This window comes from Peromyscus eremicus, chromosome 16_21 (genome assembly GCF_949786415.1).
Source record: "Peromyscus eremicus chromosome 16_21, PerEre_H2_v1, whole genome shotgun sequence".
NCBI classification, from domain to species: Eukaryota; Metazoa; Chordata; class Mammalia; order Rodentia; family Cricetidae; genus Peromyscus; species Peromyscus eremicus.
In genome coordinates, this window is record NC_081432.1 from 51,552,387 (window position 1) to 51,569,323 (window position 16,937).

Consider the following 16,937-nt stretch of genomic DNA (forward strand, 5'->3'; position numbering starts at 1 on the left):
AACTCACTTGGTAAAACAGTTGCCTAACAAGAAGCCCTGGGTTTGATCCTCATCACAGGGTAAAAACCTTCCACGGAAGTGAAGCGCTTGCAAGTCTATGATCCCAGCGCTCTCGAGCTACAAGGAGGGACCAAAGTCATCCTCAGCTCCATAGCAAGTGTGAGGCTAGCCCGAACTGCATGAGACTCTATACACAAAACCAAACAGGGGCTAGAAGATGGCTCACCTGTTAATGAGGAGCCGCTGGCCGCTCTGGCAGGGGACTTGGGGTTGTTACAGGAGACCCAGTGCCCTCTTCCGGCTTCCACGGGCCCTGTACAAATCTGGCGCACAGGCAAAATACCCATACACATAGAAGTAAAACCAAACCGAACCTGTACACCCACCCAGCCCTTCAGCCGATCCCTCTTCTTTGTTCTCTTTTTCTCCTGGACCAGCACCTTCTAACACACCACATACTCCGTTTACCTGGTTTTCTGTTTCTCTGCAACTACGCGGATTAAATGTTGCTACTGTGTCCCAGGTGCTTGGAGCCAAGCCTGGTTTCTGGCAGTGTTCCCTGTTTGGAGGATGACTATCAGTGAATTCACGTACTCAGTTCACAGGCTGGGCTGGCTGGGCTCCAGCGAAGGTCTCTCCAGCACAGCCCTTGCTGGGCATTTGAATCTGAGGAGGTATTTCACACAATTCTTTCAACCAGAGAGCGAGTGTATCACGGGCTTTGTTCGCTAAGCTGGCATCCTCAGATTACCTGCATAGTGTAATGTCAGAGGGGGTGTAATGGAGCTCCTGGTAGACCTCTAAACTGGACTGAAGACCGCTGATTTTATACTTTATAAAGCGAAAGTACTAGGCTGCTTGAAATTTTTACTTCCTTTTTATCTCCTCCCCCCAGGAAGTTATGTATGGCATTACTAGTTTATATTTTATGACGAAAATATTTTGATAAAAGCTTTACTTTTCCCCTAAAATATTTTATTTTATTAATGGGTTTATGGGTTATCTTTTCTTCCCATTTTTTTTACATTTTCTTCAATAATCAGGTATTACTTTAAAAAAAAAACTTTCTACTGATCTAAGAAATCTATGCAGCTCCTTGAAAGGAAAAATTTAAAATTTCGTCCTTATGTTCTTATCTCTTGGGGTGGGGTGGGGAGACAATTGCTTGGGCAACAGACAATCCCAGTGAAATGTGAGAAGGATTTGGAATTAGGCAAGATTATCAGACAACTTTCTCATGGAAGGATCCGACATGTCTCAAAAACCTCAGTGAATTTGACTTTGCAATCCAGGCTGACAATGGACAATGGGCCTGTGGGCTTCTGAGAGGCCTCTGTGGTACATGCAATGCTTTCTTTGACATCCAAGATGCTGTGGGGGTGACTTTAGCTGAAAAAGCAATAGCACAGCCATGGCCACTTGTGAGGTGTTCAGGACCAGAAGTCCCAGTGAGATTATGGAAAGCTGCACGCTGCAAAGGTCTTGCTGCAGCTATTTGGAGCTGGCGTTTCTGGTTAGCTGGGCCCTGAGGTTTTCTGAAGGAAAAAATATTTGAACATTACAGTGAGTTGTGTGTCTTGGGAACATCACCACCGTTCCCATACTCTCTAGCGTAGTGGTCCTCACTCAACCTGTGCATTGCGACCCCCTGGGGGTCGAATGACTCTTTTACAGGGGTCTCCTAAGAACATTGGAAAACACAGCTGTTCACATTACAATTCATAACTAGCAAAATGACAGCTGTGAAGTTGCAATGAAAATAATTGATGGTTGGGGGTCACCACAACATGAGGAACTGTATTAAAGAATCCCAGCATTAAGAACCCCTGCTCTATAGCAATGGAAACCCTTTGCCCTTATTTGCCTCATAGCTACTCGGCCGCTCAAATGACTATGGAGGGGATTTGATCAGGCCTCCTGGAGTCAAAGGTACCATGAACACATCTTCCTATAAGAATCATGATATAGTAGAAACCCCTACCTTAGATATGCTAGCAAGATTATTCTATTTTTTTAAAGTTACCAAATCCAAAACATGTACTCTGGTAGAAAACCCACATCTCCTTCTGCAAAGGGCCGGGCATTATGTTCTTGGAAATTCTACATTGCTTTGTGTAATTCATATTTTTTATATTTCAAAAAATGTAGGCCACCAATTCAAAAATGTCAAAATCTTTAATACAATTGTGAATGTAGCTAGGAATGTTTATGTAATTACATTGAGATCCGCATAGCAATCAACTCCGTGGCTCTTCAAAGGGTAGTTTGTTCAGCCCACAAGTAGAGAAATTAGCCGTAGACTTATTTTTAAAGGCTTTTGTGTCTTCCTACTTTTAGATGGATGGAGTGTCCCTACCTCCTCCCCCTGGCAGTGCCAAGCGAAATACAACCCAGCTTTAGAAGGAGTTTGGGGTCAGGCGGCCCTTGTCAAGGGGTCAAGGAAGGTAGTTTTCTTTATATTGTTAACACGACAAAAATTCATGTACAAAAACTGTTTAATGATTATTCATGTAAGTCGATTTAGAGAGACAGAAAATAATCCCACATTTTCTTTACCAAGCAATCGAGCAAAACACGGTAGTACAACTAGCGACAAAACCTTGGTAACCAGAGCTGAGAAAGCATCGATTAAGACAACATCGCCATCTGGAGGATCCAGGTGGAACTACAGAGCAGTAACCAAAGACGAACACGGAGAGCAACAGAAACACGAATAAACTGCCCTCCTGTTGCGGCTCTGAACCCTGTTTCAAGCTTCCGGTCGATGACTTGCACATTGCTATTGAGAGACTTAAAAACTGAAATTGTAACCCTGACATCTTTAAGAACTTTAAAATTAGTTCATTAGAATTGGGTGTGGTGTGGGCGCACGCAGCCTGTGTTCCCAGCTCCTTGGCCACCTGAGATGGGAGAATCAGGAGTTCCAGGCCAGCCTGGGAAACACGGAAAGACCCATCTCAAACAAAACAAAACACTCCAAACCAGAAACAACTTTCACCAGCAAATAAAAGTCAGGATTCTGAAATGAGAAACAGGCACCCCCAAATGCATCCCGTCGGCCCCTCTTCTTGAACTAAGTAGGGCCTTGTATAAATCTACAAGAATTTTATTCATGAGAAAATGTAGATGAGTGACAGCTTAATCTTATCAGAGGCATTTGCATGTTAATGGGCTGAAAGTCTTAATTAAAAGAGAGGTGGCAACAACCAGAGTGTCTAGTACTGCAGAGCCAGATAATTATCTCCCTTATACTATTTTTCTTTCACATTATGCTGATTTGGGGGTGGGGGGGAGTAGTAACCCCAATGTAAATCAAGAGGCATCTATCCTCCTTTTTACCATTCCTAGTTGTTACTTTTAAATTCAGCAGGTCGTTTCCACACTGATAGACTCATTTTAATGACTGTCCCAAAAGGAGTCGAAAGAGTTAAAACCACCTGTATTTAACTATTCTAACTAGATACTGGTATTTTCAAGAAAGATCACAGTCCCCCATCTCAATGCCTCCCAATGTATCTATTATACATACACTGTTCCCTGGCCTGGTCAAACGGAGTAGGTCAATGGAGGAATTCTTGATTAGCATGTTGGAGGTCTTGGGGTCAAGTCCCAGCTCCACAGAAATCACTTCTTTCTTTTTTTTTTTTTTTCTTATCAATTTCCAAATCACTAGTTAGCAATATTTGTAAAATTAAACTAAAAAGTGAATGCTACTATCTCACTTTTTACACGTACGGTCTCATGGAGCCGCCAGCGACAGAGTTTAGCTCGGCCCTGGCCTGCAGGTGCACGGAAGAGCCCTAGGTCTCTGTTCACAAGGCTCGATGTGGTGGCTCACACTTCTGACCCTGCCACTTGGGAGGCAGAAGCAGGTTGAGCTCTAGAGTTCAAGGCCAGCCTTGGTCTATATAATGATTTACAGGCCCAGCCAGCGCTATAGAGTGAGATCTTATCACAAAAAGAAGAGAGAGAGAGAGAGAGAGAGAGAGAGAGAGAGAGAGAGAGAGAGAGAGAGAGGAGGAAAGAAAGAAAGGACAAAATCTCCATTCACAAACACCACCGCAGTTACAGTCAAGAGCACCTCCCTTTGCTCCTTCCCTCTTACACTTTTCCTACCAACTTTTAAAAGAATACCATCTTTAAATCCATAACAAAGAGAACATCTAACACTTTCTGGTCCTCATTTTAAACAGACCCTTTACTTGTAGCATTTACACGACCCCTACCCCTGCCATCTTTTGGTCAGTTCAAACCAGTTCAATTTTGATAACATTCCTTGTCATGAACTTGGCCTAGACAACCGGGAGCCTGTGTCGACACTCAGTTAGCACAGAAGTTCAGATCTTTGACCATGAACAAGAAACCCAGCTAGCAAAACAATACAGCAGACACACGCTTTCTTGCTTTGAAGGCAGGAGGAAAGTTTCAGTTGACCCTATCCCCCCACCCCCAAATATAGAAGAATAGTTATTTGACAAGTTAACAACTCTTGCTTTCTGGGGTTCTTCTTTTCTCTTGTCCCAGTAACCCAAAACATGAAATTGCATGTGTGCATACATTAAATAAAATGTTTAGACATTTCCATGTATAAGGCACAAAACTCACAAGTCTCTCACAGCAAGATTAAAGAAAAAAACACAAAGGTTTAAAGACTAGCAAGTGACGTAATAGTGGAGGAGGGTCATCCCACTGGAGTTGAAACAGACCACTTCCCTTTTTAATATGCAGGGACCTTATACTGATAGGAAACACAGCCCGTGAAAAGAGGGTATCTCAGCTCTTCCTTGGCCGCAGCCTCCTTCACGGGATTAATGTAGACGTCAGTCAGTCCTCAGAGAGAGCTGTGTGGCCAGAACACCACAGCTGCAAGCACCGCCCACCCCCCAGCAGCTGCCTGCAGCAGTATTGCCAACAGTGCCTTTGGCCATCAGGTGCCTCATTCTTACTCAAAGGACCTTCAGGGGCCAACCACAGTGAGCACACGTTCACCTGTCCTAGGACCTGCTTTAAGGTTTCTTCTTGAATCGGGGGCAGAACTGCCTGTTTGAGGACCCTGGATTTGGGGTAGCTGTGTTGGTCCATCGTGGGACAGCATCTAACAGAAATTTGAACCTTAGATGCTCGGTTCCTCTTGAACGAATCAGATCCCTCGAGCAACTTCAGAGCCAAGCTTTGGAAAGAGTCCGTTCAAACCTTCAGATCATGTCCTGGCCTGCCAGACAACCCTAAATAGCTTGCAGTTAATACTGCAGTCCACACATAGAAACTAAAAGGTCCCCATGGGCAACACACAGACGAGGGTATCCATGTCTTCGGGCTGGGTCTGCTAGGAGAGCTTGGCACTGTTGCGTTTCCTGATGTTTGTATTACATGAGAACCGGCTTCCTGAAGGTTCATATGGTTCCAAGCGTTTCCTGGAAGTGTAATAGCTTTGGAATTCTGTATATTACCATGCAGCCTAGGGATGGGAACAGTACTTCAGGCAAATCGGCCAGCTAGTTGGGTGTCCTGAGAAAGGGACCACCGCTGCAGTGAATGAGACCAGAGCTCAGATACCTTGAATAGTCCATTCTGTCTAGGGGTTGTGATGAATCTTCTTGAAAATTCCGACTTCCACCCTAGACAATCTGAAATCATAATAAGACAGAGTCCACATTTCAGTTTACTCAGGTACCAAGACCAGCAGCATAGGGTGGCTGTTCTGTTTGTTATTGTGAGGGACATCCACAGGTTACTTGGCAGTCCAGTTTGATTATCTGTCCAGTTCAGGACTCAGCTTTGGAAGCCACATCCAGAATTCTGCTAAGTGTTCATGAGTGGGGATGGTTTTCCTTAGTTTGGAATCTCATGAATCTTAGCCAGGATCCCTTCCCATGTAAGGCTATAAGCCAGATAGAAAATGAATATTCCTTTTAAAATTCTTAAATGCCTGCCTTGCATTTGAAATTTTATAACCATACCATGCCCTTGAAAATATATAATAATCCTTTTTTTTTTTAAGATAAGTTATCATGTATTAAAGGCTAGCCTTGGACCCACTACGAGTCTGAGGATGACCTAGAACTTCTGATCCTCCTGCCTCTGCCTCCTTGAATGCTGCTACTGGTTTGTGTGGTACTGGGGATCGAACCCTGGGCTTCCTGCATGCTATGTTAAGCACTCTCTACCAAATGAGTTTCATCCCCAGCCTGTAATACGTATTAATTTAAAAATCAAGCCTTAAAAACAAAAAGTCAGTTTCTATTACTGTGTCAAGTTTTCTCCAAATCACAGTAGCACATCTCTACACCTTTTCCCCCTGGGCAGACCTCAGGAATCTTTCTTGACCAGTCTGGCCTTGACTTTGTGCCTCAGGAGGGAGGCGGTGGCCGCGCTGCAGGCGGCTAAAAAGAAAAAGGAGAGGCAGGCCGTGTAGACGGACAGGGGACCGTGGCGCTGCAGGAAGATCTCACGCCGTCCCTGGTAGTCTAGAAGAATGGCCTCCAGCTGGGAGAGCGTGCAGATGGAAAGGAAGGCGTGGAAGATCTGATGTCCGTGGCCCACAATGTCACAGGAACCGGGGAAGTACTTCTCGGGTACCGGGCAGGAGAAGAAGTAGGCGCTAACAAGAAAGAAGAGGATCTGGAGGGTGTGGTACCAGGCCGCCTGCTCCTGGCAACCAGCCAGATGACAGAGAGCCACCCGGTGGGCCACAGGGCTGATGTCTAGGATGAAGGCCAGCCCGGCCGGCACCACTTGACAGATCTTCCGCATCACTGGATAAGGCCTTCGGTAGCGGTACTTGGCGTAGCAACAGCCCGCACAGGAGAGCCAGCCACAGAAAGCAGCCGCGGGCAGGAAGAAAAGCCAGAACCGCTCGTACCAGGCCTGGTCCGAGCTGTAGAAAAAGTGCGCCAACGCGCTGCCATACTGGTAGACGCTGACCCCAACGTAGTCCACAAAGTAAAAGGTGTAGTGCGACAGCTCTGACTTGGACTGCAGCAGGTGAGCCAAGAGGCTGCAGGTGAGGTAAGTGATGGAGGACAGGATAAAGAGGAGCAGGGGTAGGGTGTGGGGAGAGGCCCACTGCAATGCCCCGGCCTCCGCAAAGGCCCAGAATCGCAACAGGACCGCTAGGGCCGCCAGCAAGTGGGTCCAGACGTTGACCACCTCGTTGTGCTTCTGAAAGAGGCTGAAGAAGTAGTAGCGCCACTCGTGCCCCGTGGGGCGGTAGCCGGCGTGGATGTAAGGCTCCCTGAAGAGCTGGGGCACGTCGGTTTCTGGGACCGTGCACGGCATCTTGGGAAGCCCTTCTTCCAGAATCTTGGGCAGACGGCGCAGCTGCTGCCCGCTCACAGACAGGGTGCTCAGGCGTTCCAGGATGGCAGTCGTCATGGCAGCGGTGGTCCAGGCTCCTCAGGACGCAGCAGGACCAACCTGAAGGGAAGAGAGGAAAGCTGAGAGACAAATGCAGCCAAGGTGGCCAAGGTGCTACTCATAACGGAGCATGGCTTGCTCAGACAACAGGAGAAGTTAGGAGGTCCAGATGCATTCTCTGGGCCTTGCTTTCTTTCTCTGTACTGTAGGGTTGCAGCATCCTCCCTCGCCATGACAACATTCTGACTCCTCGGTTACTATTCACCACGGCGTGAGGTATAATGGTCGTGTTAGTGCAGCATAAGTTAGTGATAAGTAAGATTTAATGATACCTAGAAGGTAAAGGTACTCTTAAAGATCACTAAATTTCCTAGATATCACCAAAACGTAATCATCAGATGCCCTTGGATTATTAAATGGTTGGAGATAAAAGAATACATTTCAGCTGTGCGTGGTGGCACGTGCCTGTAATCCCAGTACTCTGAAGGCTCAGGCCAGTCTGCACTCCTCAGTGAGTTCAAGACCACCCGGTGCTATCTAACAATGCTTATTGATAAGTAAATAGATAATAAATAAATAAATAAATAAATAAATAAATAAATAAATAAATAAATAAATAAATAAATAAATAAAAAGGCATCATTTCTTTAGCACTCAGCTAATCTTGGACTATTCACTGATCTTACTGGAAACTTTAAAATCTAAGGTAAACAATTGGCTGAAACTCAAATTAAAGGCAGATTATATTTGTCAGTGAGATTTGGAAAGAGTAGTGCACACTGTGGGATATCTTAGCAGTGTGAGGCCACCATTGCTTGAAAAATAGGCATGTTGGGTGTGCTGGACAACTCCTCTGCAAAAGCCTTGTCCTGTTCTAGACCTGGTACTGCAGGGCTGCGGCCAAGCGGGTCAGTCCCAGAATCCCAGGCACACAGATCCCTCTGCTGGCTGACGGTGGAAACACAGAACACAGCCTAGCTTTTTCTTTTTTCTTTTTCTTTTTCTTTTTTTTTGGTGAATGTATTCTGCTGAGCATTTTCTTTCTTTTTAAAACCAAAACGAAACACTTATTTTATTTTTTATTCGTGTGTGTGTGTGCGTGCGCATATGTGTTTGTGTGTGTGTGCGTGTGCACACGAGTGTGTGTATGGTGTGTGTGCATGTGTGTGTGTGCATTTGTGTGTGTGCATTTGTGTGTGTATGGTGTGTGTGCAAATGTGTTTGCGTGTGTGTGTGTGTGTGTGTGTACGGTTGTGTGTGTGTTGCACATGTGTGTGTACGGTGTGTGTGTGTGTATATGTGTGTACACACTTGGGTGCCATGGCACATGTATAGAAGTCAGGATAACTTGTGCAGCTAATTCCCTCTTCTTCCATCACATGGGGTCCAGGGATCAACTTCATGTTGTTAGGTTTGTAACGAGGCGCCTTCACCGGCTAAACCACCTCAACAGCCCCTCTAATTGACCATTTTCTTAGTTCCACACTCTCTCGTGTTGACCAACTTTGTAATCCTTCATTTTTTTTTTTAACCTTTAATGCCTATGTCAACTCTTCATTCAACAGAGGGATTAAAAACGTGGCCTAAATATAGCTGAAGTCTAACTGCAGAGGTGGTTCTATTTTTCTTCAGACGCTGCTCAAGAAAGCAAGTGGCTTGGGATGTGCCTCTCCTGGGTAACGACACCTGTGTGCGACGGATTTCAGGCCTCTGAAGTACTTTTTATACTTAGGATTTCGAGGAGGTGCTCAGACAGATGCACACAAAGATCACTTCATAAAACTGATGATCTTCATGCACACTCACTGAGTAAATTATGTTTTAATACATAAGCACTTGCTGTGTCTTTTATTTTTCTAAGCTTTTTTTTTTTCTGAAGAAAGTTAAATTCTTGTTTTATCTAAATGGCTCTCTTCCTCCAAAGGTCTTCAACCAAAGGGGACCCGACAAGGGCTGCTAAGGAAATAATAGTCTTTCAAATCACCCCCACACACACCCCACCCCGCCACACACACACTTTGATTTTTCGAGACAGGGTTTCTCCGTGTAGCCTCAGCTGTCCTGGAAATCACTCTGTAGCCCAGCCTGGCCTCGAACTCACAGAGATCTGCGTGCCTCTGTCTCTCAAGTGCTAAGATTAAAGGTGTGCACCACTACTGCCCAGCTAACTTCACATTTCTTTTTTTTTTCTTTTTTTATGATTGCTTTTTAATTTTATTTTTTATGTGCATTGCTGTTTTGCCTGCATGTATGTCTATGTGTGGGTGTCGGGTCCCCTGGAACTGGAGTTACAGACAGTTGTGAGCCACCATGTGGGCGCTGGGAATTGAACCAGGGTCCTCTGGAAAGCAGCCAGTGCTCTTAACCCCTGAGCCACCTCTCCAGCCCAATTTCACATTTCTTAATGCTGAAAGAAAAATATCTAATCAGGTGAAAAATGTCAGGAATGAAAAGAATAAAAATGTGAGAGAAGGCTGGTGGTGGTGCTGCACACTTTTAGTCCCAGCACTCGGGAGGCAGAGGCAGGCAGATCTCTGTGAGTTCAAGACCAGCCTGGTGTACAGAGCAAGTTCCAGGACAGTCAGGGCTACAGAGAGAAACCCTGACTCAAAAACAAACAAATGGGGGGGGGGGTGAGTTGGGAGTGGGAGACTGGGGGGCGGGAGGAGGGAAGAGGGAGATCTTTGATTGGTGTGTAAAATGAATGGAAGATTTTTCTTAATAAAAACAAACAAACAAATAAAAGGAAAGGAAAAAAGTGAAGGAAGTTTAGGAAAACCTAGAGCCAAGCCCTGGTTTTGCTGCTTCCTGAACGGCCAGCTAGAACTTCCTAGGTCTCAGTGACTTCATCTAGAAAACAAGGGTAATAATTTCACTGGTTGCATCCATTGTTGTGATGTCTAAGTTACCTGGTTTGGGATGATACTCAGAACATGCTAAGTCATTCTGGGATAGAATCTATGCTAGGTACTAAATACTAGGTAATAAGTGCTAGGTACTAGTACTCGGTAGTAAGGATACAATAACCCAAAAGGTAGTCTACTCACCTTTTGTGGAGATTGATGTCTGTAGTGTTAGTGGCTAGAAAGATATGTAGTGGGGTTACAACAGAAAAGGGCAGTCCATGCTCCAGCTGAGGCGGGCAATGACCTACTGGGTCTCTGCAAACCAGGGTGGGTGGACTGAGAGACAGGCGACTTCAAGTTCTTCTGTCAGGACTGGAGGGATTCCTGAACAGCAAACAAATGAGACAAAACGTAAGACTTCAGGCAGGGAACAAATTGTTTACTTTTAAATTTTATTTTACTTTATGCGTGTGCATGTGTTCTGTGTATTGTATTTAATGTGTGGCCTGCACGTGTGTATGTGCACCACACGCATGCCTGGTGCCAGTGGAGTTCAGAAGAGCATGTGGGCCCCCTGGAACTGGAGTTACAGACGGGTGTGAGCCACCCTGTGCGTATTAGGATCTGAACCTGAGTCCTCTACCAGAGCATCCAGGGCTCTAACCGATGAGATATCTCTTCAGCCCCTACTTTTATCTTTGAGACAGGGTTGTGGTCTGTAACCCAGGCTAGCCCTTGAACACATGAAACTCCTACTTTAGTCTCCCAAGTATGGGATTCCATCATGTCCTGCAATTCAAAGAACTCCTGTTTAGTTACAAACTTAGAAAACCCAGTCTCTGAATGAAGACCATGTACGACAGTGGCACCAGAGACACCTGGAGCTCTGGTCCTGAGCACTGCTACTGCTGTTCGCAAGTCATGTGCCTCTAGCCTGCACCCTATCTGTGCAGTTCCTCCAGCTTTCCTACTGCTCACGCCCTTCTTGACTCTATGTTGAATTCCACTAAGATTGAGTACTTCTCCTTTGCTCTCACAGAAAGCAAACTAGGAAGAGGTTTTGGAACTAAGAGGAGGAACAGGGTAAGATGGAAGCAATATTAACTAACTTCAAAGGAACTCACACGCTTGCATACACATGTGCACGCACACATGCTGCAAGCCGCAATAATATGAAGTAGGATTTCAGCTGATTATGACAAGCTAATACCTGGAAGAAGCCAAGGGCCTTCCCGAGGTCAAGCTGAAGCTCAAGGAGTCTTGGTGATATTGGCTTTTGATTGTTAGCCATTTCCTGCTATGAATTTCTCGCGGGCTATTGTAGCTTTTCCATCATGCATTGGGCACAATCTCCCCTCTACTGATGAAATATTTAGATAACCTTCTGTGCAGCAACGCAGCCAGGATCCCTAATTTCAGGCCTTTCTGTCATTATCGTCGTTAGCAGCATCCGGCCAGGACCATCCCTGGATGGATGAAAGTATCTTATGAGATACCTCTGTACTCACTAAGAACAGACTTAAGCATCCAGACTATCTGTTTGAGAAGACCTGGCGGATGTGCTGATTAAGCTTAACTTTCTCCTTTCCAAAGTCTTATCTCTAGTTTCAGATCCACCCTTAACAATTAACTCAGAGCTAAAGGGTTCCTACTTACAGGTACATCTAGCTATGACAGAAGTTGCTTGCCCAAGTTGCCTAGCGATGGAGCACACTTCCCTCACCCTGCCAGAAACAGCGGGAGCAGAGATAGCTTGGAGAGATAAGAGCCAAAGGGATAAAAGGCAGTTTTATTTTCAGAGCAGGATGGAGAAGAAGAGAGGGTAGAAGGAACTTGATGAGTAAGAACCGCATTGGAAGAGAACTAGATTGGAGGACTAGAAGAGAGAACTAGAAGGACGAGATGGAAGATGAGGAAGAGCCAGATGGGGAAGAACGAGATGAGGAAGAAGGAGATGGGGGAGGAGCTAAGATGGGAAAGAACTAGGTGGATGAGAACCTAGATGGGGCGGAACTAAGATGAGAGAATTAAGATAGAAATTAGAGGGGACAGCAGATACATGCAGGAAGAAATCAGCAAGAAAGGAGCTAGGCATGAAAGCAGAATAGAAGCCATGTAGAGAGAAAACTGACTCAGAAAAATAAAGTGATTAAAATAAAGTTTCATGTATGTAGATTTACTAAAGTATCCCTCAGATTTATTTGCCACAAGTAGCGTCTCTTCTGGGACTCTGGGAACAGCTATTGAGAGGCTGGACCCCAATAGTTTTCAGTATATACACACTTGAGCTTGTGCGTATGCACACACAAGCACACACAGCAGAATCATCATTCTCTTTGCAAGTTAGATGTTTAAAATGCAACCATGCTAGTCTTCAAATCTCCTTCATAACCCTGAGAGCGTTGTATAACCTGAGACTGGATCCTGGTAATCCAGGAATTAAGCCGCCATTACCTCCAATCCAGAACATGATTCCTTATCTGGCTCATCAATTCTGGAATCCCAGGGGCTGAGTCCTCTTTCTAAGAATGGGAAAGGCTTACATTTCCTTTGGGAGTTAAGGGGTACGAAATTACAAACCTGTCATAAAGACAGGTTGCTATTTTCTGTTCTTTCCTTAGTAACTACGTCTTCACCTGATATGAAATTCTCCCTTTGAGAGTAATCAACAAAACCACAATCATATTGGTTTTGCTAAAAACCATTGACAATTTCATTTGGGTCTACAAAGAAACCAATCGCAAGATGCCATCTTTACTTTGGGACAGTCCCCTCCCTGCCTGAGTCTCTACAAACACATTAATCACTCAGAGTGTCTGCCAACCTAACCTGATTCATCTTCTTTCACAGAGATAAGTCATTGTCCTAAACCTGCAGTCACCTTAGATTCCAGGACCGAAGAACTTCATGGAACTGATCACCCTCTCACCCCAAAGGAATTATCCATGACATAACAGACCATCTTATCACATCTAAAACTAGGTTGATCCCTTCAAGAAACAAGGACTTCTTCAGACCACCTCAAAGACCCAGACCTGAGACTAGAATCAACCAGACCACACCTGAACCAGGACTGCTTAATTACAAATACCTCTTGCCCTTCTGCCTCAGTCCTTCCTCGACTCACACCTAAAGCTCACGTCAGTGCCTTGAAGACCAACTTGGGAATCACTAGACTCGTTTGTCTGCTCCTCTGCCCAATGTGTTGAGTCAATCCCCCAACTCTATTTCCACCACTACATGAGTCTTTACTTGGCATATTGGGACATTTCCTAACCCATTATTGATGCCAGAGCTGATACTTGAGTCCTTAAACTCCAGTTACATAATGATGGCGATTCTCTTATTAACACTAAATTCCTAAGACACTATCTTATGGCATCTTGACACCCTACCCAGATGGTCTTTATTTTCACCAATCCAGGGTAGACATAGAAGGGGGCTTCAAAGAGCCAACTGTAAAGTTTGAATCCAGTTTTGGAGAAACTGAACATTGACATCTCAATATTGATACAGGCGCACGACATTCAGCATTCTTTGTGGATGCTCTGAGTAAAGACCCATCTCTCACTCCTGGCCTCTCCCTTTAGATATTCCTTTAGATGTGGTTAGTAGTCAACCAAGATGCTATCTCAAGATGTTGTCCTTGCATAGGTTCACTCCACACCCCCTCTCCTGTTGGAGCTGCAAGCTCAACCCTCAAGAATCCTCTTCCAATAGATAAGCTCAAGCCAGTCATTTTGGTCAATGAGAACTTTCTTACGGCAACAAGTAAGTTGGGCAGTGGTGGCATTCGCCTTCAATCCCAGCACTCGGGAGGCAAGAGACTGGCAGATCTCTGGGTTCGAGGCCACCCTGGTCTACAGAGCTAGTCCCGGGACAACCAGGGCTACATAGAGAAGCCCTGTCTTCAAAAATAAACCAACAAACAAAAAAGCAAAATGATAAGTATTTACTTGATGGCCTACTCCAGACTCCAAAGGCCACAGAAGAAGATTAAAACAAGATCACTTTCCTCAAAAATCTTACTCTAAAGAGATAATTCTCCAGCCCCAATCAGTACTTAGCCCAAAATCAAGTGTAAAGTGAAGCACAAACAAATCTCTATGGAACAGACTAACCTAGACCAGCCATGAGGAAAATTGACTGGTATTGGGTCTAAAAGGGCCACAATACAAACCTAGGGGTGGTGTGGCTTCTTGGTGGGTTCATGGTAGAGGGACTATTTGGAAATAATAGGAAAGGGATTAAATACAGTGACATCAGTAAGAGATGAGGTTCAGTATTATAGAAGGGAAACAAGGATCCTGCCAGGAGGGATGACACAGGCTTATAATCCCAGGCAGCACTTGGAAAGCAGGAGGATTGAGAGGTCAAGGCCAGACAAGGCTACATTCTGAGACGTTGTCCCAAACCAAACCAAACAACAACAGAGGAAAAACCAAGAAGGAAGCAGTTCTCTCCCCTCGGCTAGTTCCAGTGTTCCCTGGGTATGACGGGTTCTCACAGTTACTCTCATCTCTCTTTAGTTCTCTCCACATCCTCATCAACTGTGGGGGACCCAAGAAGCTGCTCTGCACATCTTCATCCCACTTCTCACTCAGATTCTTCTCCCAGGCCCTTAACTTCAGCTACTATCTCTACCAGAAGATTCCCAAATATCCCTGTGGCCTGACCATTCCTGACTTAGGGATTTCAATAACCAACTGCTCTAGAAGTGTCCAACTGAATCTTGAATGGGCACTCCAAGTCAACATCTCCAGAACATGTTCAGTCTGGCCTTGTTCCTGCACCTACATCTCAGGAATCCAGGCCTGCTGGTTTTAGCCCATCATTTTCAGAACTCCAACAATAACTTCTATTATAGCGACATCAGTCCCATGAGCATCCTTTCTTCTGTTAGTAAACCTCCCTGGCCTCACACCCCTAACCTTCAATATGGTCTCCAACTACTTCCTAGTGATAGTTAAAATGGAACTCTGTCTTCTCCTCCTCAAACGCCCACCTGTTTATAATACAAACTCTATGTCTTGTCTTCCAAACTAGTCCTTTCTCTGCTGACCTAGTTTACCTTTTACTCCCTGAACTTACACCCCAGGCAATGCCAACGGCCTGGGCCCGGATCACAGCACTGAATCTTGAAGAGTGCCCAGCACTCTCCATTTCCCACGCTTACAACCTTACTACGTTCTAGCCATTTAACTCCAGCTCACTCTGCAAGAAGCCCTTACTAGTGGTGGCCTACATTATGGCTTTGCCTAGTTCTTGTATCCCATCTTGCCTTTCTCTACTCACGTCTCTCCTGAACCATGGTTGTTGATGTACTCCACTTACATCCTCATTAGTCACCCGTTAGTTCAGGGCAGGGATTGTTTGTGGAAGAAGTTTCCATATTTAAAATAGTATCTAGGGGCTAGAGAGATGGCTCAGCGGTTAAGAGCACTGACTGCTCTTCCAGAGGTCCTGAGTTCAATTCCTAGCAACCACATGGTGGCTCACAACCATCTGTAATGAGATCTGGTGCCCTCTTCTGGCCTACAGTCACATATGCTGTATACATAATAAATAAATAAATTTAAAAAATAAATAAATAAAAAAAAATAGTATCTAGTATATGGAAAACACTTAATAACTATTTACTGAATAGGTGGTAAAGGAAAAAAAGAACTGCTGGGTTGGTAGTCAGGAAGTCTGGCTGCCAGTGTTTGTTGTACTTAATTAACTACTTGCCCCTGCCCAAGACACTGAACTACTCAATGTGACTGACTGCCTAGTAACCAAGTAGGTAAGAGGAGATGACTTCCTCTCTAGCCATATCTCAGGAAAATAATAAATAATAGTAAAATGGGCAGAAGTGGATAGTACTTTGAAAAGATAAAATATGCATATTAAGGTTCTGGTAGTATCTGGAATAAAAAACCACCACTTGGTATGACAAGCACTTAGAAGCTGCTTTTGCTGAAAAAATCCTTGATGGTTTAGCACTTCACTTGGCCTACAAGGTAACTGTCCTGGCTGGTTTTATGTCAACTTGACACAAGCTAGAGTCATCAGAGAAGAAGGAGCCTCAAATGAGAAAATGCCTCCATAAGAACCAGCTGTAAGGCATTTTCTCAATTAGTGATCAATGGAGGAGAGTCCAGTCCATTGTTGGTGGTGTCATCGCTGGGCTGGTGGTCCTGGATTCTACAAGAAAGCAGGCTGAGCAAGCCATGGGAAGCAAGCCTGTAAGCAGCACCCCTCCATGGCCTCTGCATCAGCTCCTGCCTCCAGGTTCCTGCTGTGTTTGAGTTCCTGTCTTGATTTCCTTTGGCAATGAATAGCAATGCAGAAGTGTAAGCCTAATAAACCATTTCCTCCCCAAGTTGCTTTTTGGTCATGGTGTTTCATTGCAGCAACAGAAACCCTAGCTGAGACAGTAACTAAACACAGGATAACAGCCTCCAGCTTGCATCTATCTCCTTTAGGCACTTAATTTAAACCAGCTTTCACATGTCCTGTTCTAGGCCCCTAAAATCTCCTTCAGGTGTCCAGTGATTGTCCTAGACCTGCAGTCTCCTTGGATTCCAGAAAGAGCAGAATTTTGCAGACATACCACCCTAAGCAGGAAGGATAATCTTATAGAAGTAGCTTGTCTCTTCTAGATACAAGCATTTCTTCAAACCACCCTATAGAACCAGCCAGTGGTCAATCAGATCAGTCCACCCAGATGGTTTAGTGATGCATGGCTCATGT

The 16,937-nt window shown here is 44.9% G+C and overlaps 1 protein-coding gene across 1 annotated transcript; it reads right to left on the bottom strand.

The window, feature by feature from the left end:
- Nucleotides 1–2,477: 2,477 nt before the first annotated feature.
- Nucleotides 2,478–7,768, bottom strand: Paqr8 (progestin and adipoQ receptor family member 8). The gene has a single exon (XM_059282168.1). It carries the CDS (start codon nucleotides 7,372–7,374, stop codon nucleotides 6,310–6,312), a length of 1,065 nt encoding a protein of 354 aa, XP_059138151.1. The 5' UTR covers nucleotides 7,375–7,768; the 3' UTR covers nucleotides 2,478–6,309.
- Between the last annotated feature and the right edge of the window lie 9,169 nt (nucleotides 7,769–16,937).

Coding starts and splice junctions, on each gene's coding strand:
- Paqr8 (XM_059282168.1), bottom strand. CDS start 7,374: ATGACGACTGCCATCCTGGAACGCCTGAGCACCCTGTCTGTGAGCGGG.